Below are 21,451 nucleotides of genomic sequence, written 5' to 3'. Positions count from 1 at the left end.
ATTATTACTTAGTAATTGCAATTATCACCATTATTATTATTATTATAGTAAAATTTAACTGGTGCACGTGATCAAAAACTCAGTCTCTTGTTAGACAAACAAACTTTGATAAGAGTGTGGATAGCAATCGCAATCATCATTAGTGTCAATTAGTGTACATATTCTGAATTCTGACAGTTGCTGACAGTCGTCCCAGCCGTCCCAGTTGTTGTTCGTAGTCATTTCGTAGTTGATTATTGACATTGACTGTCAGTGGTTGTCATGGCGACCTCAGCGCCGCAAACCGCGTTCAAATGCAGTAAAATTGTGTTGCCAAATGAAGTTATAAGTGGCGCAGTGATTGTAAATACCGAAGGGAAAATATGTAAAATCGTAACAACCGAAGAGCAATGGAAAACGCTTCCGAAAACTATAAAACTTATAGAGGTCAGTAGTTAATTTACTGTTATCTCAATAAATAATGTTATTGTCCTTGTTTTAACCTTCAAAAAACCCTAATGCCGGGTTCACACGAGAGCGGGACAGTACTGTTTTGTCCCAGCTCCGGACCCATTGTCCTACTATGAACTGTGAACAGTAGTATGGAGGACAAGACAATGAATCAAGACATTATCTCAGAGATAGACGGGCAAGCTATCTCCGCAGAACAGTGTCTTACTCCCACCTCCGCGCCCGGCCGCGTTGACCGTAGTGAGTAAGACAATAGCCAGTCTCTCGATACGTACGTATCTCGGCGCGGCGGTCGGATCTCGTATTTCGGTTAAAATATGGAACAATACAATACATCTTGGTATAAAAGACTTAATAATTTTCGCGAACTCGCTCGTAACGCGCGTCGTCGTGTATCCATTTTCACAACTTTCCCCGTTTGAACTACGGTAGAGTTGCTGTGTTGTCTCATTGTTCTGCCCTGAGCGGTCCAGGCTGTTCACGGATCAGGTACAGGACAATATTGTATTGTCTTCTGTATTGTACTCGTGTCATCCTCATGTGATCCCGGCCTTAACCAGTGGCAGTGTTGCCAACGGATCTTGGCCTAATGTCGACGTTTTTTCAAACATTAAGTAGCTTAATGTAGCCGAATTTCAGTTGCAGTAGCCTAAAGTAGCCCGAACGCCAAAATATCAATATGAAGGGGTTTTCAAAACTCACATCGAGGGGGGGGGGGGTGTAGAAAGCCAAATATAATTATTGTTTAGGAAGTCCCCATTTATCTTTTTGGATACATAATATCATTTTGAGTTGGAAGTGTTAAAAACAACAAGCAAAACCAGAAATATTGTCTAAATAAATTTGTCAGAGTTCGAAATTTCCCTACATATCACACCACTGCTTTATAGGTAGGAAAGTTCTGTTAATAATCCTGATTTTTAGTTTTCGGATACATTCAGAAATATTCTAATTATTTGGATTTTATTGCTAAACGGAAATATTTCGACTCTCTGAAAAATACTGTCGAGGCCTGAAGGGTAAAAGTTCGACGAAGGAAGTAACATAAAGTGGCTAATACCTCCTATGAAATCCCGGAATCATACACATGATAATTAAAACCCGGGATTAAGAAAACACGAATTGGACTTTAAGTACTTAGGTATAATTACAAATTATTGAATTGCTTTTGTCTGGAAAACAAAACATTTGTTTTTACTTTATTCATTCGTTATAAAACACAGTAATCGTGCAGGGGAAGTTGTGCAAAGCGAAAGTGACAATGGCTAAGACAAATAGACGAATTCAGGGCTCAGGGTATTCCCCGAAACGAACGAATCATAAACAAATAAGGTGAATCATGTCAATATCAAATTGTACCTACCTACATTATGCACACACACACACATTTACATTCGCGTGAAATATATATTTTTTTATTATTATTTGTAATTTGGCTGATTTAAATAACTTGTCTCTGAGTAGCCTAATCGGCGACCAGTCGCCTTTTATATTTTTTCGTCGCCGATTCTCGTTCTGAATAGCCTAAATGGCGATAAATCGCCTTCGTTGGCAACACTGACCAGTGGTTCTAAACATAAATATTGAATTACGTAGTTAAGAACTTAAAAAAAATAGTATGCACCTAAAGTAAGTACCCGACTTACAGGTAAACATGAGCACAAGAGCTTGGGTCATGGAAAATCTTTGGAATATATTTTAATTTCATAATGTCATGTTTTAGGTGACCCGTGGGGTTTTGATGGCAGGAGTGGTGGATTCCCATGTCCATATAAACAGCCCAGGACGCAGCGAGTGGGAGGACTTCCCTTGTGCCACCAGAGCTGCTGCAGCTGCCGGGGTCACCACCGTTGCAGACATGCCCCTGTAATTTTTATTATTCTTTATCAGTTATAATAATTCACATCGAGATTTACCTGTCAAAACTAGTGGCGGACTTTTGAGTGTGATTAGATTTTGAGTTTGAAAAATTCGACATTATTGATGTTGTTTACTTCAAAACAACATTTTTTTTGTTCCAAGGTTTTTAGGAAATTTCAGTTTGACCGTGCGCCGCACGGATTTCTTGAAAATCTTCATACAAAAACCGAACTTTCGCAAAAAATAACGTTTTCGGCTACAACATCAATAATCCCATTTTTTGTAATAGTTCTAGTTCACCCAAAAGTCACGAGCCGCCACTGGTCAAAACAGATAATCTTTGATTTAAATAAGTGCTCTTATCTAGTGATTGAGCTGTTAAAACTCATTATTTATAATGTAATTACGAAAGTAATGAAATATTAATTTTTTGGAATAACTTAATGAATATAACCTCATTTGTAATATTTAATTATTGAAGACAACATTAGCGATTCCCGGCAAGGCAAGGTTCCTGGGTTCGAGTCCTAGATGTGACAGTATCTTTTTCTGATTTTTCTGTTTCAAATATTCGTTTGGGAATCGCTAATATTGTCTTCAAAAATTAAATAATGTTTTTAATGGTTCCATGATAACTCAACACAGTGACAATTCAACACACTTTTAAAAAGTGAAATAAAGTCATTAGAAGCGATGAAAAAAAATTTTTTTTAACCTAACCTACTCAACCCAGTTCATAAAGTTTTTGTTTCATCACTTTCCATGACTTTATATAACTTTTTAAAGATTTGACGAATTATCATTGTGATGATTTATCCGGTCACCGTTTTTAATACACCTCATCCATCAAAAATGTGTACCATGTTAATGGACTATGTTGGATTTGAGCAACACTCTACCAGTCCATTGAAAATGTCTGTGCAATCAAATCAATTAAATAAGTAATTCTCCCAAAAACTATACAAAATCCTTAGAGGAATTAAACTACATTTTTAAAATATATTTATTTTTATTTTTAGTAATTCGATACCTTCCACTACAACTCTTGAAAATCTGAGAGTGAAAGCAGATGTGGCGCGGGGTACTGTGTATGTTGATGTTGCGTTTTGGGGAGGTGTTGTTCCAAATAACCAGGTAAGTAATAATATTCTCAATTGCCTACCTGTACCTGAGGGTGACCGGATAACTCATCAAAATGACAATTCAACACACCTATAAAAAGTGCTATAAAGTTATGAAAAATGATGAAACAAAAACTAGGTAAAATAGTTACATATGTAACCTATTTAACCTAGTTTTTGTTTGTCATTTTGAGAAGTTATCATGGAACCCTATTTGAGATATGAAAAAAGGTTAATTTGTAAACTTCTAAATGCACCTAAATTATTGAAATAACACTTCGTTTCAGCTTAATTTGTACAAGAACTATTTAAATTATTTTACACTATTTACGTAGGGGAGATGGAAAACATGCACAAAATCGGTTGTTAGGTTCTTAATTTGGTTAGTTAGTTAGTTTATTTGGATTGTTTAAATAATTTGTACGTAATTAGGTTGAAACGGAATCTTCCGGCAAATATCACATCATACTTACAAGATTAAACATGGCATCGGAACACGGGAAATATCGCACAGGTGTATTAATTTTAACAACTTAAATTGGAACTTTAATGTTTTTTCCATCTCCCACAAAGTAAATTGTTGTTTCTTTTAGTAATTATATAGAAAAGAACTGTTATTTAAAAAAAATACTTTTTATTGAGACCGGCTTCATTATTGTCTCTATAAATCTTAACAATTATGTGTAGAAATACGTCTTTTAATTTCAGAATGATCTTGTGGAAATGATTGCAGCTGGAGTTGTTGGATTCAAGTGTTTTCTGTGTCCTAGCGGGGTGGACGAGTTTCCAAATGTCACAGAGGAAGATTTAGAAAAGGCTTTGCAAGTGTTGGAAAAAACTGATTCCGTTTTAGCAGTAAGTGCATCTGCTTATTTTTAATTTTAGAGAGTCAATATCATACACGGTGTAGGTACCTTTATAAACCATTTTGATATTTTTTTTAGTTCCACGCCGAGTGCGATTTGGACGAGCCATGTGAAGAATCGCAACAAAGTGAGTGTTTTATAAACTGCAATCATGAGTTAGTTTTATTACGATTTTGGAATCACTAAATAAATATGATCAATTGTTTTCCAGATCCAGAAGAATATAAAACCTATCTAGCGACTCGTCCTCCAGAAATGGAACTGAAAGCGCTCAAGTTGATAATGAAAATGACCGAGAAATATAAGTAAGAATCTTCTACAACTTTTATTAAACAAAGTTCTGCCATCTAGTTTTGGACAAAGGTCTTCCTCAAACGTCACGTTTTTTTAATAATTTTATGGGGGCTCTCACTCCACTGATGCAGGAATTTACTTAATATCTGTGATAGTTTGAGCTATGTAGCGTAGATGACTAATGCTAGTAGCTTTTGACCGGTCAGTGACTGAGTTGGCATCGCATCTGGTTCCCACCCGGGCGTCATGAGTTCAATTCCTAGGCTGGCTAAGTTCTCCATAACAACACAAGCAACAATTTCCACTTACTGTGGTGGTAGTAGGAGATTTTCAAATATTGTCAGGTTATTCGTAGCCAGGAAAGTTTTTCTTTCTTAATAAAAAACAAAAAAGTTTATATAGTTCTCCAAGAGATGTCTCTAGTACATAGGTTTGCCCCTCCATTTCAGAAGCAAGGTGAGCTTTGTTTACAAGAATCACTCACAACAATATCTTTTTCGAATTTGATTAGTTCCTTAATTTGTCTGCAGGGCCCGTTACCACATAGTCCATGTGTCATCAGCCCAGGGAGTGCCCCTGTTGGATGAGGCCAGGGCACGGGGGGTGAGGATCACGGCAGAGACGTGCCCCCATTACCTCACGCTGCAGGCGGAGACCGTGCCCCACACAGCCACCCAGTACAAATGTGCACCCCCGGTCAGAGACTCTCGGAACAGGGTTAGTTACTGCATTCTGCAATGTTTAATAAAATTTCAACTAATTAAATATCAATATTCATAATATTTTGATTTTATGGCACACTCATTTTGGTAATAGAGTGTAGTATAAAATTAAATTTTACAAAATTATGAGATAATATTTAGCTATTTGCATTTCAATTAAAAAAATGGTGTCTAGGAAGAGTTGTGGGGGTGCATAAAGAGGGGTGGAATAGACATGGTGGTGTCCGACCATTCCCCGTGCACTCCGGTTCTGAAGACAAAGAGTTTTCTTCAGGCGTGGGGAGGGATCTCTTCACTGCAATTTGGTAAGTTTATCACACATACAAATTTCTCTTTAAGCACCGCCATCTTTAAAGATGGCGGTGCTTAAACCAATGCTGTACTAAATTATCTGATTCAAAATTATTTGGCTTTTTGATCTCACTTGTGTTACCTACCTTATAATCGAGAAGTGTTGGCGGCCGTTCAAGTATTATGTAAGCACTATAGGGGGGCAGGGGGGTCTTTGCTTTGCTTATTTTTGATGACATGGGGGGGTGGGGGGGTCGAGATATTGATTACGTCAGCACTGCTCAGCAGTTTTTTTTTTTTTTTTACACATTTGCAACCCACACATTGTCTATGTTTGAAAACCGAATACATATTCGGGGATTCCCACTGTGTCAATAAAGTTTGTTTAAATGAATATTATGTGCATTAAAGTCCTCTATCCTAAGTCTATTTTATAAGTGCTGCTTATGAATCAATAAAAAAACAGAATACATTAACAGAAAAATGCATGTAGGTACCAATTTTTACGTAAGCATGGGAGGGGGGGGGGGGTAAGAGCTTTGCTTACTTTTGGCGACAAGGGGGAAGAGGGGGTAAATAATTGTAATAAATCTGCTTACGTAATACTTGAACGGCCCCTTATTAGAAAAAAAAATTTATGCTTACATAAATCATTGGCACTATAACTATGTACTACAACCCTTGGGGCATGTTAATCGCCTCTATTAAACTACTGCCATTCTCTTTCTATTGCTTTTCAGTTGTATGCCTATACCACTATATCCACTACCCAATCGTAGGCCTCCTAAAACTTCTTCATCTAACAGGTCTATTTTGATGTAACATTTTAATATAATTATTAATATTCTGTATTCTTTAGGCCTTCCCTTGATTTGGACCCGGGCCGCAGCCCTGGGGCTCAGCCTGTCGGAGGTGTCCACCCTGATGAGTGTAGCCCCCGCCCGCCTCTGCTCGCTGCAGGGCTCAAAGGGAGCCATACAGGAAGGTCTGGACGCTGACCTCATTGTGTTTGATCCCGATGACTCCTTTGTGGTTACACAGGATTCTATACTTTACAAGAATAAAGTAAGATATTACATTTTTGGAAATATAAAATTATTACAGGTAACTGGACAATTCAGGGCACTTTTGAAAAGTGATCAAAAAAACTAGTTCAGTAGGTTAGGTTAGGTTTTGGGGGCTATGTTTTTTTCCATAACTTTTTATCACTTTTCAAAAGTATTCTGACTTGCCATGGAACCATTAAAACAATAACTGCCATTTCGTGGTGTTGATTTGATATGCTCATTGTAAAAATGTTATGTACAAAAATGTCAATCATCATTGTTCCAGCAAGGTCTTTAATAGGCGTGAATAATACTAATAATAGGACTAATGTAAAATAATATTGATCGATTTATTTGAATGATCATATCCATATTGTGATTAATTTTTGGAAATGCCGTGTTGCACATCTTCCTTTTTTGGCTAACGTTTCAAAAATTAAACACATACTTTTGGCCGTGAAAAGCTCAAATCATATCTGATAATTTTCATGTTTAGGACCTTGGTTCCAAGATTCTACACCTCGAATAATGACACACTGGCCGTCAGATCAATTACTCTCACAATCTAAATCAACTCTCAGATTGCAGCATAAAGCTAGATTCAGATTAATTGCATTATTATTTTACATTATAAGATTATAGTGTACAGAATACATATTACATAAATCTTTCTGACTGCATTGTTGAGGAAAGTTTATTATGTTTTTTATTCCAGGTGTCGCCGTACCTCGGAATGACGCTGAAAGGAAAAGTATTGAAGACTTTCCTCCGCGGGCAACTGGTGTATGATGAGGGAGTATTCTCTAAACAGCCCATTGGGAAACTTCTACTCAAATAAAGTTGTTTCTGCTTCAAATAATATAATATCATGTCTTCCATAAGGTTAATATTTTGTGAGTATTGTGAAGTATTTACTGTCAGAATAAAGTACAATACTATCTAGAGAAGATGACTTCTTCGTTTCACATGAATTTTTACTTGATTTTATGTTTTTACTATCTTCTTTTGTTGTAAAAGCTTGACCTTTACTGTTGAACTATTGATAAATATATCGTTCCATAAATATGTTGTACCATTCTTTGCCTTTGTGAACTAGAGTTTGTGGAAGTTTAATCCTTAGCAAAAAACTGTAGAGGATATTGTCAGGTAGGTCTGGGCATCTAGCACGATCGACCGATATAGGATTTATCAATAATGTCGATAACTTGTCATCGCTCCCGAGCACGATTTCAAATCACTAACGTACCAACAACAATTGTTTGTTTGTTGGAGAACTGCAGTCCTGCTGTGAACGATGACAAGTTATCAACATTATTGATAAAACTTATCGGTCAACCGTGCTAGACACCCAGTATTTAGTAGATGCATAGAATAAAAAATAATACAAGAAATGCGACGTGGGCGTCTGGTGGTCAAAAGTCTGACCATTCTTTGCTTAAATTTCACATGCAATTAAATTTTAAATTGCACATCATCATCAGAAATTTTCATGTTGATCAAATGGAATGTTGATATTCAATGTCAGGCAATTAAGAGTGACATAGCTAGAACCAAAAGGTATTAAGTCAGTTTAGCGGTTGGTTTCCATTTAAATCTATCTCATTTCTAAGGTGAATTATCTACTAGCACCTAGCCTTTCCCAAGTTTTATTCTGCTTTATGGGAAGTGGAAAAAGGAGATGGGATGGTTTTTCGAAATCACTTTTTCTAAAATACCGGCAATTACAAGTAGCTACACTTCGAATTTAATTACAAGTACCTACTGCGCGTCGCTCCAGACCGCCGCGCAGAAAAGTATCAAAATGGACTATTCAGTTACTTCCATGGTATATTTATGGTTACTTCTCTGCACGGCTAACTGGGCTTTGAAGTGGACGTGTATTGTATTGTATCGAAGCGTAAGACCCTGTTTCAAAAAAAATTTAAACTCAATGTTGCTGAAAAAACTGAAAATGTTTTTTTTTTGTTGGGTTTTTATATGTGATGTATATTCACCAGTTTCCTACTTGTACTACGAGTTGCCGAACACCGTGTATGTGTATACAGGGTGTATCGGCAAGTACCCGACAAACTTTAACCAGCTATTCCTCAGCACATTTGGAGTTAAAAATGTTATGGGCGCTTTGCTGTCCGGTAACATTTTTTTTCCAGTAAAAACAAAAAATAAATAAAAAAATCCACACTCCGTCACTGTCATTTGCATTGTTTCTCGTGTTCAACAGCTGTTATTAGCAAGTGTGTCAAAAAGTGTCCTCGCTCTTTCGTACACACTAAATAATAATAGTTAAAAATGAGACGAATGGTGCCGTGCCATTTCGTTGTGATTGTAAAAGCGCGCCAACGTAGGTACGTACGTACATTATTCAACGAAACGCGAACAAAATATTGCCAGATGGGTTTTCAAGCTTTGACAAAGGATAACACATTGGTGACATGTGGTGAAAATATGAATAATAAATATTTATTAAAAAAAATGTTACCGGACAGCAAAGTGCCCATAACATTTTTTACTCCAAATGTGCTAAGGAATAGCTTGTTAAAGTTTGTCGGGTACGTGCCGATACACCCTGTATAAATAAATTCAATGAGTAGATGGGACACAATCGGAAATGTGCCAATATTTTTAAACCCATTATAAATTATAAAAATTAGATATTTTCAGTACTTACCTAATAGATATTTTTCAAGATGATTTGTTGTGTAATACCCAAGGAAGTAAAAACCGATGGAAAGGCAATAAAACCCATATTCCATAATAGAGAATGAAGCTTATTTTTTTATGTCCCTGCCCCTGGAATAAAACTCCGCCCTCAACTACCTGTTGTCTTGGTAATACAGTAAGTAGGTACAGGGACGTATTGGGGATTTTTTATTAAATAAATTTTGACTACGATGTAGGTAATTATAATTTTAATTATATTTTTATTAAAAAATAGAACATTTATATGATATTTATACCGGCTCAGAAGTACATCCATCATTAAATATAGTAGGTACTTGTATTTAAAAAACATGTTAAATAATTTGGAACAAACAATATGGTATCTTATGTAACTGTGTTATTTTTTCTTTTAGACAGTAAACGTAAATAATTTGCCACAGTATGTTTTGTTTTATTTTCTCAAAGCTGAGACGGAAATCGTTCACACATTTTTTAATATTTTTTTTATATTAACTCCACACAGGAGGCCCTGAAGAAAATAATTTCCTTCAGGGCCTATGTCATCTTTGGGGGTGCTGTGTGGAGGGTCTTTTTGTGGAGAGGAAGGAGTGAACATGGGTCTTGAAGAGTCCCATGTTGTAGGAGGGAGGAAACACAGAGGCCGGCAGCTCGTTCCACAGCCGAGCTGTTGAACTTAAGAACGAATCGTAGAAGCGACCCGTTCTCATGTGACAAATGTCAACCGTATACAAATGTTGGGCGCGCGTTTGGCGTGTATCCCGACTACGCACCGGTGCCGAAGGGATCAATGACGCTAGTTCCTCAGAGTATCTTCCATTGTAATACCGATAGAACAAGGACAGCATACCTACCTGACGCCTGTGCTCTAAAGATTGCAGTGCGTTTGTTAAGATTGGGGAATCTATCAAACGGACCGCCCGTTTTTGCACAGAGTCAAGGGTTTTTTCAGGTATTTAGAGGCTCCGGAAGAGATGGCTGCCAAATTCGACAGTAGGGCGCACTTGCGATTTGTACAGGGTCAGCAGATGTGTACTATTAAAGTATCTGCGGGCCCTGTACAGTACGCCCAGCTTCTGAGAGGCCAACTTTACTCTGGCTTCGATGGAGCCCCCGTACCTGAGCTGGTCACTTATAGTTACACCAAGCATATCAATGGAAGGCCTGTTCGGAAGATTGCTTCCGTTGAAGGAGACTAGATTATCATTTGGATCCCTTTTAGACGTAATCAGACAGGATTGGGTCTTTGAAACATTAAATTCGACGAGACTATTTTTACCCCAGGAGGAAATACTCTCGAGATAACCGTCCATTCTCTGCTTCAAAGCCCTCCGAGCCGTTGGAGTTTGTGTGCCCTTTGGGGGCTTGTCAAACAAAAAGCTATCATGAACTGTACTGTCATCCGCGTAGCAATGAATCGGTGCACATGTCAAAAGGTCATTGATGTGCAACAAAAACAAAGTCGGAGACAGAACCGATCCCTATGGGACGCCAGCATTTGTAGAGTGTGAGGATGAGGTGAAACCGTCAGCAACCGCCTGAATCGACCTATCCCTTAAAAAAAATGATAAACTTGTTTTGATAACATACATCATACACATTATTGCAACAGCCGAAAGGTCGCTCATTAGTATTATGATAGAGCTTATTTTATTTAGATAAATATAATACAATAATAATCCTGGTTATGTATGTTTCTTTGTTTTTAAATATGCTTTTACTCGCCATAGTTTGCGTCAATAGCTCGTGATTATGAGAGAAGCATTTGCACAATAAGTGGAAGGTTATAATAATGAAAATAGTATTTTATGACTTATAAACTAAAAAATAATAGTATAATTAACAAAAATATAAGTATTAAAAAACCAATTTACACTTTATAAATAAACAAAATTATACTAATCTACAGATTAAATTTTATTTGTAAGATGGAATTCCATTACGTAAATTAATGGACATTAAATTACGCAAATTACATCGCACATGACTAGAAAATCAACTTAGAAATTTGAACAATTCATCAAATTTCTAAGTTGATTTTCAAGTTCTGTGAAGGTTCTATTCGAATTCTGTCATTATTTCAGTTTTGTGAAACATCTGGCCAATAATGATATAGTAACAGAATTTGAAGAGAACCATCACATCCCATAACTTGAAAATCAACTTTGAAATTTGATGAATTGTTCAAATTCTCTGAAACAACCCCATCCTAAACCGGACTTATAAATTATTAATATTTCATACTCGTATGTTCTGTTAGTTTGAGTTTTCATTGGATCATAATAGATTGCACCAATTTGTTTGGCCAATTGGCGAAATCGGTTAAAGATATTGGCATATCGTAATCTAATAATAATGATAAAATACATAATTTAATTTAGATATAATATTTTTTTTATTTCGAAATGTTATGTGATAATGTGGGCCTCAATGAATACTTTGCACGTGCAGTAACTTACTAATCAAGAATACCTACTATAAATTAATATTCAACAAAAGCAAAAGAAAACGAGATGAAGAGTACATTATAGAATACGATAGTTGATCATTGATATAATTCGAGATATCTAGCTACTTGAAGTACACAATGAGGTGAATCCGATTAAATCGGTAACTATGTACATAAGATCCATTATCGGTGTATCAACCAATAATGTAAATTGGAAAAACCAAGTCGGGCAGCAATGATTGAACATTTTTAAACACTACAATAATAAAGAAAATATATTAAAATACTCACTTGTGATATAAATATCGTGATATAAAAAATCTAAATCTAATCCCGGTATTAAAATACCGGGATTAGATTTAGATTTTTCATAGCTTTGTTGGAAAATCATTTTTCACTGAAAATGATAATACATGGAAGACAAATCGAGCGACCTTTCGTGAAGCGAATGTTATCTGTACAAGTTTTTTGCGCCAAATTTCAAACGGTCTGACCATGAGCCCAAGTATGCCCTAAAAGCTGCTTACCATTCTTTCTAAGTAATACCGCAAAGAGGTAGGTAGGTACCAGAGATGTGCTTTATTTCAAATAAATCCATTTCAAATGCAAAATGGGCATTTTCCATTTTGCATTTTAAATGCTTTTCTAAAAACCATTTTGCATTTTAAATGCTTTTCTCAATGAATTTTCCATTTTAAATGCTTTTTTGCAACATTCTTCCTACTATCTCCACTCATCTTTTTTTCATAAGCCCCAAATATCAGTCGGTCCTCAACCTCGCTATGAGAGATAATTTACATTTGTCAAGTTGCTCCCTGGTAGGAGCCCTGGCAATTGAGTGATACCATTTCAAAAAATACTATACACGGGGCCATGACGCTGTAATATTAAATGTTAGATAGCAGTTTCTATGTTTTTACGTTGGCAACATTAGTCCCGCGCAATTTTTTTGTGATTTCATAATCTGTAGTCGTGGAGTTTTTGGATTTATCATCATGTAATATGTTTGTTCTTCATTGATGTCCATTATTAAATTACTGAAAATTGTTTAAAAATTCTATAATTATTTTGATTGTTTGACCTGAGAAACCATTTTGCATTTTCAATGCATTTTGAAAATAGGTATTTTGCATTTTGCATTTGAAATGCTTTTCTAAAAACCATTTTGCATTTTGCATTTTCAAATGAAAAATTTTGACCCATTTCCATTTTGCATTTCAAATGGTTTTTGGTACCCATTTTGCACATCTCTGGTAGGTACAACTGCCTGAAGTTAGTGGAATTATTATGGCCTCCCTTTTGGAATTGTCGGGAGATTGAATACATTTGGGGAGGGAATAAGAAGGAAAAGAGGAAAGTTGTGAAGGAGATCTGACTATTCAGATTTGGTCACAAAACATTGGTTCAATGATATTTCATCAAAATGAAAATTCAACACGTTTAAAAAGTGATATATAGTCATTAAAAGTGATAAAACAAAAACTAGGTTTACCTATGTAACCTATTTAACCTAGTTTTTGTTTCATCACTTTTCATAACTTTATATCATTTTGTTGGTGTAATAAATAATTAGGTAGGTAATAAGAAATATCGCAAAAAGACTAAATAAACTCACAAAGTGTAGACTCGTAGACAGAAAATTCCTTATGGCAATGGTATAACGCGCCGAACGTAAAATGGCAATAAATTTGAGCACTACATTTTATCAGATTTACACCGGATTTGTCTTCAAAACATAATGTCACTAACCGCTCCAGCGTTTTAGAGTCATATATGACCGGACGTCCATATTATTTAAAAGTGTTTTATCTTTTTTCTATCATGCGAAACACGTAATTTTTTTGACGTGAAATAATATTTCCAGTTTTCCTGAAATATTTATACTGGAATCCATTAATAAAATCCTAAAAATAGCCAAAAAGAATCATTCACATTTCGCGCGGCTATCGTAACAACCAGTTTAATTTTAAAAATTATTTTTATTATATGGACGAGATAAAAGTGAATGTATAGTTTTTTTTACTAATTCACCAAACAAAACGAACATGTTTGCGAAAAATTGAGTTCTCAAATTTTCTATAATTGAAGTAAAAATTTGGTTAGCGTTTTCAACAACATTTTTCACGTTTGATATTAAAATTTTATTATTTAAAAAAAATTAGTAGGTAATGTATATTTTAAATGCATACACCTGGAAAATAATGTCATCAAGTATCTAAAACAGTATTTGTTTTTACGGAAAATTAAATAAAAATGTATACAGCGTATTTGAAAAACACAGAAAACCGTACAAACTGAACAAAAGTGATGAAAGTAATGAAGGGAATCATTACGGTGCTTAATGTTATTTACACTTCAATACTTAATTATATTACGATACGTTCATACTGAAATATTATTAAAAAAACTTAATTTGTAACCCGTCTTTATTATCTTTGTGCATATATGCATGATGCATTTACCAAAGATATTTTAATATTTCTTCAAAAACAACAGTAATATGACAATAAAATCAATCTAAAATATAGACAAAAGCAATAATATTATAATATACTGCACTGATAACGGCAGAACTCGCGGGCGAGCTTGTCCGCGCTAAAATGACATTACAGACCGAGCGACGAGTACTTCTGTATGCATTTATATACAGAATTGCTCGTCGCTCGGCCCGTGACGTCTGCTCGCCCGTGAATACATACTAGCATTACGCAGCGTCTTACGCAGGTAAAGTCGATGCGAACGCGACGCGGCGCGAAATTTTTAAACGGTCACCGTCACCGCCACTTGGGAGTGGCTTACGTAATGTTGCCAGATGCATGGTTTTTACCACGTTTTCATATTTTTTTGGGTCATTTACTTTAGAGTGAGATACAAAATATTTTATAACATGGACCGCTTGGGTTTTGCATGGGAAATCCAGAATTCACGAATGTAGTACTTGAACTTCAGTACTGGTTCACAATGTCTTTTTAACCAGTTTCTTTTTTTTATTTGTACAATATTTTATCTTACTTAAATCCTACAAAACTGATCAATCAGTTTAATTGTAGTTATAACATTGGTTAAAAAATACTTGTTCTTTTCTTTTGCAAAATCACTTTGCGGCACAATTAAATATGTATTACATTAATATATCGTATAATTTCAATTGGGTACCTTCTCTAAGATTTATAGAAAAAATAATTATTATAGTTATGGTAATAGGTACCGCTTCTCCTTTATCTCATATATCGATCGATAAAAAAAATGAAATTATGTCTTTTTATTTGTATGGTGGCGTAAGGTGTGTTTATATTTAAAAGGGTATTTTTTTATTTTATTCAAGGAAAAAATATAAAATAATTGTTATTAATAAAACATCAAAGATAATTTATTTAGGTACCCGTTGTTTCCTTACTTAAATATCACAAAAAAGATTGCGTAAAAAGTTGTTTTTAAAACAATAATCTAAAAACTTACCTAATAAAAATAAGGTTTTCAGTTAAAATTTCGATTTTTTTTACCCTTGTAACAGGGTTTTTCAGTTTTGGAATACGGCAACACTGGGCCTACGTGATAAATATCACGTAGCGAGCGGTGCATAGAAGCGGCGGGCTTTCAGCGACGCGATCAGTTCGTTTGATATTTTTCACGCGAAGTGGGCGCGGCGGTGTTCGCTATTTTTGATCATGTCTGAAGTAGAGATTCTAATCAATGCTATACAAGAACGTCCTGCACTTTGGAACAGATATAACAAGAGATATCATAATCGTCTACTATGTCATCGTGATTGGGAGGCAGTTGCCAAAATAATTGGTTCTACAAGTAAGTGCGTAGAAAATTTTCTTCCAGATACGCTGGACATCCTTAATACGCACACATTATTTTAAAAAACGCTTCATATCAGTACAATTACAATGTGGAGCATCTATTTCATTCTTCTGATAGTAAAATAATGCAATTTATTACCTATTGCGCTAAAATTATGATTGACAAATTTGTGATGTTAACGTGGCGGCCATCTTTAATTTTTATTACAATAAAAAGAAAGCAGGTTTTGAGGTTAGTTTCATCAGGGCCAAACTGAAATTTTGGCCCTCTATCAAAATAAATCGGCGCCTTAGCAATTTGGCGCCCGGAGTGGAATGCTCCAATTGTGCCCACATAGAGCCGGTACTGAGATTTAAGCGGGGTCTCTTGCTACCGTTTCCACAAACTACATCAAACATTAGCGCAAACATTTTTGTTTTCGTCCACATTTCGTCTCCTCCATTTGTTGAAATATTGGTGCGCGATGGGCGTGGCCATAGACATGTTGTCATTAGTTTATAAATGTCTGATGAGGAAGACTATCAGTTTTTCGCTGTCAACAGTCAAGATAAATTCTGACGAAAAAGACGTTTTTACAGTTTTCATAAATCCCAGGGACGAAACATAGATTTACATAACTTCGAGCTCGAAATTTGGTAAAATCTGATTTGGAAAATTCGAAAAAGAACAAGAGAGTTGCCTGTATACTATCCTTACACCCCTGCGGCGATTAAACGTTTTATTAATTTCTTTTTTTTTCAGGTCATACCGTTAAGAAAAAATGTAAAAACTTAAGGGACACGTTTGCTAAAGAATTAAAAAAAATTCCCAAGCCTCAATCGGGTGATGATGCCGAAAATCAACCAGAATATGATGGCACTTGGCCATTTTTTGAGTCCATGTTATTTATAAAAGACTTTCTTAAACCTAGAACAGATGGAAACATTCATGAACCATATTCCATATCACGTCCGACAGCAGAACCAGACAGACAAAATGATAGCATCGGACGACAAACGTCCTTACAAATTCGAAAAAGAAAAGGAGAAGCGTTGAAAGCATTCCTCGAAACCGAGAAACAAAAGAAAAAACTTGTTCGTAAAGAACAGCTGGACGACAACGAAGAAGACTTCCATTGGTTTAAATCTATATTACCATATATGAAACAGTTACCACCTTTAAATAAGTTACGTTTCAGAACACAAATGCAAGAGTTATTGTTAAACGAAATATCAAAAATAAATACACCGCAAACATCTCATTCTCAAAATAATTATTTTGCCAGTGATTATGATCAAGAAGATGTTAAGTGCTAAAACTTGTGATACTTTTTAATTTAATAAAATATAAATAAAAATTGTTATTTTGTTACTCCAAAGTCACCGTCAGTCAATAATACCAGACTACAAATACTGTACAAAATACATAAATATCTGCCACTCAATGGCGAAAGGGACTAAAGAAGAATTTAATAGACAAAAATTGAAGAAAATAAAGAATATCTGAAGGTATTATGGAACGCAGTAAAAATCGCTTTACAATTCAAACAACTCAAACTGATCTGATTGATACTGCTAACATACGTTGCAGACATCGGTTATCATTTGTCCAAAAACCATTAAATTAAATTAATACATATAAATGCTGATGAATATAACTCTCATGCATAAGAAAACAATACATTTAGAATGAAAACTTTCCAAACCAAAAATAAATAAACTGAGAAACCATTGTGCGATTGGACTTAATAAACTTGACACTAAACTAATAAAGCATCAAATAGCTCTCTTCTTCAACTACATCTGTAATATGGGTATTGATGGCGAAAATTTTAAATCAATCCCTCAAGCTATAGGCTACAGGCCTATTTCATTTGCAAAAGGTTCTTATAAAGTTTAAAATCTAGTTAAAAACCAACCAGTAGACTACTCAGACCTTAGACGAACATAAAATCTTATCAGATTTATCAGTATGGTTTTCTGCAGAATATTGGAATACAAGGTGTGTAATATTAAAAAAAAAACAAAAACACTTTTTAAATTTTTTTGTTTAAAATAAAGGTTTTCTGGGCTTAACAAAGATTTTGATATTGTCCTATAAAATCCTCTAATCCTCTAAAAATGTGTACAACATACTGCATATGACTGGTCCAAATCACATGTAACCTACCGCACTTACTAAATGTACACAACGTAACAAGCAAAAACTAAAACTAAAAAGCTAAAAAACTAAACTAAACAGATAGATAGATATATATGACAGAGTTCACCAAGGAAGTACATTAGGTCCGATCCTGTTTTTTACTGTACGTCAACTCTTTATGTCCGAAGACGTTATTTGCTTTTCTTGTGTTTGTCGTGTCTTTTGATCATTGGACAAGTTTATATAAGAAAGCTACTGAAGATTAAATATTGGTGTGATAATAACCTATTGTCACTAAATATAATAGGCAAAAAAAGTACATGACATTTAGCATAGATCCTAGAACACAACCAAGACTCCATAAATAAATGCAACACTCGATGAAAACATAGCCATACATGATTGCACATTTGAAAAAAAGAACTGTAAATTAATAATATAAATATGTTTTTTTTAAATCATTTCAATATGTACATCAAACCCGAAATAATATCGTTTGATTAGTTCCACTTATTTGAGAAAAATATATCTGTAAAATTTTGTAGTTTAAATAATATTTTTTTAAAACCCTCGCGACCAAATCTAATAACTTTGCTCGCGACCGTCCATTACCAACAATGCGCGATGCTACGAGCGGCGCGCATAAGATAGCGATGCCGCTTCGCATCGCGCTATGGCGTTGACGTCGTCTACGTAGGCAGCCATGTTATAAATGGCAGGGAAAATAATATATAATGATTAGGTAGGCACCTAAGTAGATACTGGATTATACAAGCTACCCTTACCTAACCGCTGCTGCCCTTGTGATGTAAACACTCCATTGTATTTGCCAGTGGGTAAAGCAGGTCCCTGCGAGCTAGAAGCCTTCCCGCCATTTTCGTCAATGGACGAGGTGTGTGGGCGGTGGGCGGAAAGTGACGTCATCGGGCTATGACGTCAGCCGCGTGACGTCATCACTGAGTCACCGCCCGACATTAACTTGTTACATCTGCCGTGGCATACAAGATATTATAAGACAACATTTACATGTTCAGAATGCTTTGTTTTTGCCTGGAATATACCATGAATATTATTACGATTCTGCTATGAATCCGCTTGGATACGACAAAGTTGAAATATAAACATCGCTTCTTTTTCTCAGCCAATAATAATGGAAACAGTTATAATATATCAATCTAATAATTTATAATGTTTTCTAAAACAATTTTATGCAAAATCAATATAAATTCAAGCGAAAAGGCCAAGGTTTCGTCGGCATCTAATAAAAATGCCTTGATAAAGGTAGGTAAAAAGTTTTAACTTTGCCTTTCATTTTTTTTATAAATAACATTCACAGTAAATTTGTTGATGAATTTATTTTTAGTTGAAATAATAATATACTGAGTGATCTTTTAAATTCTATTCCATTTTTGATATTTTCCCCTCGCATTTTACTTTGCTTTGACCTTAACGTAACCTTTGCTAATAAGATTGAATTTGAAAACAGAACGTCTCGTCCGACCGCCTGGTAGGTGAGTAGGTACCTACTCAGTACCTACTTACTCACCCAAGCTGTTAGGTAGGTACTTTTCTGATAAGTTTCTTGGAACTTTATCATGGGGGTATTGCCAGTGACATTATTGGGTGTTTCAAAGATATATTCACTCGCCGCACGGCGATAAAACGATGTACTCAAAAAAAATATCACTACAAGAGTCTGAAGTAGGTAAACATAAATATGCAAAAGCCGATAGCGACCGGATATCTAATAATTATGTTTTTGGATTAGTTCTAGCTCGGATATTCCGTAGTAACTTTATACGTAGGTTACCACCACTGGTATGTTTTTAACAAATTAAAAATAGGTACCTTCTTTGACTAACAAACTGCATTGTATTAATATGTTAGTATTGTTTTTAGCCATACAGGTTTTCGCCGCTGGCCCCTGCTGGCAGTTTTTGTTGTGCTATATTTATTTTAATAAGTATTCAGTTTCAGCAGAAAATTTTTTGATTTTAGATTTGTTGTAAAACAGCATCGGATTCTGAATAGTTATTAGTAAAGGTATTTAGGTTGTTTCTTTATACTATTATGTCAGTATGAAATGAGTATGAATCAAAATTTCATCTGAACAAAAACGGTTTGTGTTTAGGGCTGCCACCTTTCAAAAACAGTAGACCCGGAGATTTTAGAAATATATATTTTTTTGTTGAAATAAAACTTTCTTAGTGTGACTTATTTAATTAAGGCAAAATGTCATGGTAAATTACCATTAGTAGGTTTTTTTTAAAATATAAATTACACTTAAAACTAAATTTTTCATTCTGAAGGGATTCTTTGCATGTTTTCTTGTTCAGGTTTCTTCAAAAACTTCAAAAATTCTTGGCAATTCATATTGTAATTAATCTTCACAATTAACTTTGCCTTCACCATGTCCACTGACAAGCTGTATCCGCTCGTCTGTCCACAATTTTCCCATTAAAGAAAAGACACGTTCAACAAAAGCATTGCTTATAGGGATTGAAAAATTTTTTCAATTATTTTTGGCAGTTCGGTGAAGGTTGAGGTGACTTTGAATAACTGAACCCATCGTAAATCAAAAAGCAATGTTGAATTTACGAACTGAGGAAATACTTGGTTTAATTTTAGGGTCTCGTCATAAAGTTTATCTTCGTCGACATTTTTCAAACCAAGTGATTAGACAGCTTCCACAGTATCTTCGTAACTTACTGCACTTGTTAGATCGAATTTGGAAAATATTTTGAATACAGAATCCTCAAAATCATATTATTTCTGTATGTATTCGAGAGTTCTCCTGTAAACCTCATTGGCTTCTTTCCTTAATTGATTCTGATCAGAAGGCCTAAAAAATTTTATGTTTCTCATTGTTTTGGCACCGTAAAATTCATCATGCATTCATTCAGTCAAACAGTCACGCGGAGAGTGGTATATTTATGGTCACGCGCTCCGCGCCGTGATGGTCGTCTGTCGCTTCGCTGCCACCGCCCGGTCTGACCCGGAGATATCGATGTTAAACCCGTAGCCCGGACATGCACCATGCAAACCCGTAGACTCCGGGTCAAACCCGGAGAGGTGGCAGCCCTATTTGTGTTACGTGTTGCATTGCATTTTCTGCGAATTTTTTCACCGGACGCTTAAAATTAGATACCAACAGAGACATATCATAACATATGCATCACCTACGTATCTACAAGGTACCTACCTACATTCATACCGACACATAATTTTATTTTATTTTATCCAGCAGGACTATGTGAAGTTTGAAAGAAATTTTGTTGTTTGTTTTTTAAAACAAAAACTGAAAAAATATTCGCAAGTCAGGTAGGTCCCTTAACCTTAAGTAACGGCCTTCTTCACACAAGACCTAAATTTGGATTTGATGCCAAAATACTTGACTAAACTGAATAATTATTTTTTATCAAAATGGTATAGCAAATTTGTAGTGCCTATATGTGGTTCTCTGTTTATTTGTGTTTTAAATTATAAAATATAGGTTATAAAATAATTCAATAATATTTAATTACCTTATTTCTTTAATAAAAATGAATAAAAAATTACATTATATTTACATATTAGGTTGTCAAAGATAATTTTTTTAATAATTTCCATCAAGTCACAAAAAATTGCCAAACTTGTCTCTAAAATCGCAAAATTTCGATTTGTTTAATGGCCCATATTTTATAATTTGAAACAAAAATAAATAAAGTAGCACATATATCTATACATTTTTACTATATTTTTG

General features: G+C 34.9%; 2 protein-coding genes across 4 annotated transcripts; both read left to right on the top strand.

Moving 5' to 3' along the window:
- Window positions 1-46: 46 nt before the first annotated feature.
- On the top strand, window positions 47-7,901 carry LOC149421437 (uncharacterized). Of its 3 annotated transcripts, none has more exons than XM_089634391.1 (10): window positions 47-426; window positions 2,174-2,316; window positions 3,330-3,444; window positions 4,140-4,286; window positions 4,376-4,424; window positions 4,509-4,602; window positions 5,122-5,308; window positions 5,489-5,618; window positions 6,464-6,669; window positions 7,366-7,901. In XM_089634391.1, the coding sequence occupies exons 1-10, from the start codon at window positions 262-264 to the stop codon at window positions 7,486-7,488; spliced, it is 1,359 nt and encodes a 452-aa protein (XP_089490517.1). In that variant the 5' UTR covers window positions 47-261; the 3' UTR covers window positions 7,489-7,901. The 3 variants fall into 3 exon arrangements, with proteins under 3 accessions (XP_089490517.1, XP_089490518.1, XP_089490520.1); XM_089634392.1 differs by lacking the exon at window positions 47-426 and adding an exon at window positions 793-939; XM_089634394.1 differs by lacking the exon at window positions 47-426 and adding an exon at window positions 2,057-2,079.
- Window positions 7,902-15,365: 7,464 nt separating this feature from the next.
- LOC149421436 (uncharacterized) lies at window positions 15,366-17,616 on the top strand. The gene is made up of 2 exons (XM_089634390.1): window positions 15,366-15,582; window positions 16,330-17,616. The coding sequence occupies exons 1-2, from the start codon at window positions 15,447-15,449 to the stop codon at window positions 16,881-16,883; spliced, it is 690 nt and encodes a 229-aa protein (XP_089490516.1). The 5' UTR covers window positions 15,366-15,446; the 3' UTR covers window positions 16,884-17,616.
- The last annotated feature ends 3,835 nt before the right edge of the window (window positions 17,617-21,451 follow it).

This window comes from Hesperophylax consimilis, chromosome 8 (genome assembly GCF_061612785.1).
Source record: "Hesperophylax consimilis isolate HC1 chromosome 8, BYU_Hcon_1.0, whole genome shotgun sequence".
NCBI classification, from domain to species: Eukaryota; Metazoa; Arthropoda; class Insecta; order Trichoptera; family Limnephilidae; genus Hesperophylax; species Hesperophylax consimilis.
The sequence above is the reverse complement of the archived record's forward strand: the minus strand, read 5'-3'. Positions and strand labels throughout refer to the sequence as shown.

What these genes read in the sequence shown, in the direction of transcription:
- LOC149421437 (XM_089634391.1), top strand. Translation starts at nt 262, where the DNA reads ATGGCGACCTCAGCGCCGCAAACCGCGTTCAAATGCAGTAAAATTGTG. An exon ending in AAACTGATTCCGTTTTAGCA is followed by an intron (nt 4,287 to 4,375) that starts GTAAGTGCATCT and finishes TATTTTTTTTAG; the next exon opens with TTCCACGCCGAGTGCGATTT. An exon ending in AAAATGACCGAGAAATATAA is followed by an intron (nt 4,603 to 5,121) that starts GTAAGAATCTTC and finishes ATTTGTCTGCAG; the next exon opens with GGCCCGTTACCACATAGTCC.
- LOC149421436 (XM_089634390.1), top strand. Translation starts at nt 15,447, where the DNA reads ATGTCTGAAGTAGAGATTCTAATCAATGCTATACAAGAACGTCCTGCA. An exon ending in CAAAATAATTGGTTCTACAA is followed by an intron (nt 15,583 to 16,329) that starts GTAAGTGCGTAG and finishes TTTTTTTTTCAG; the next exon opens with GTCATACCGTTAAGAAAAAA.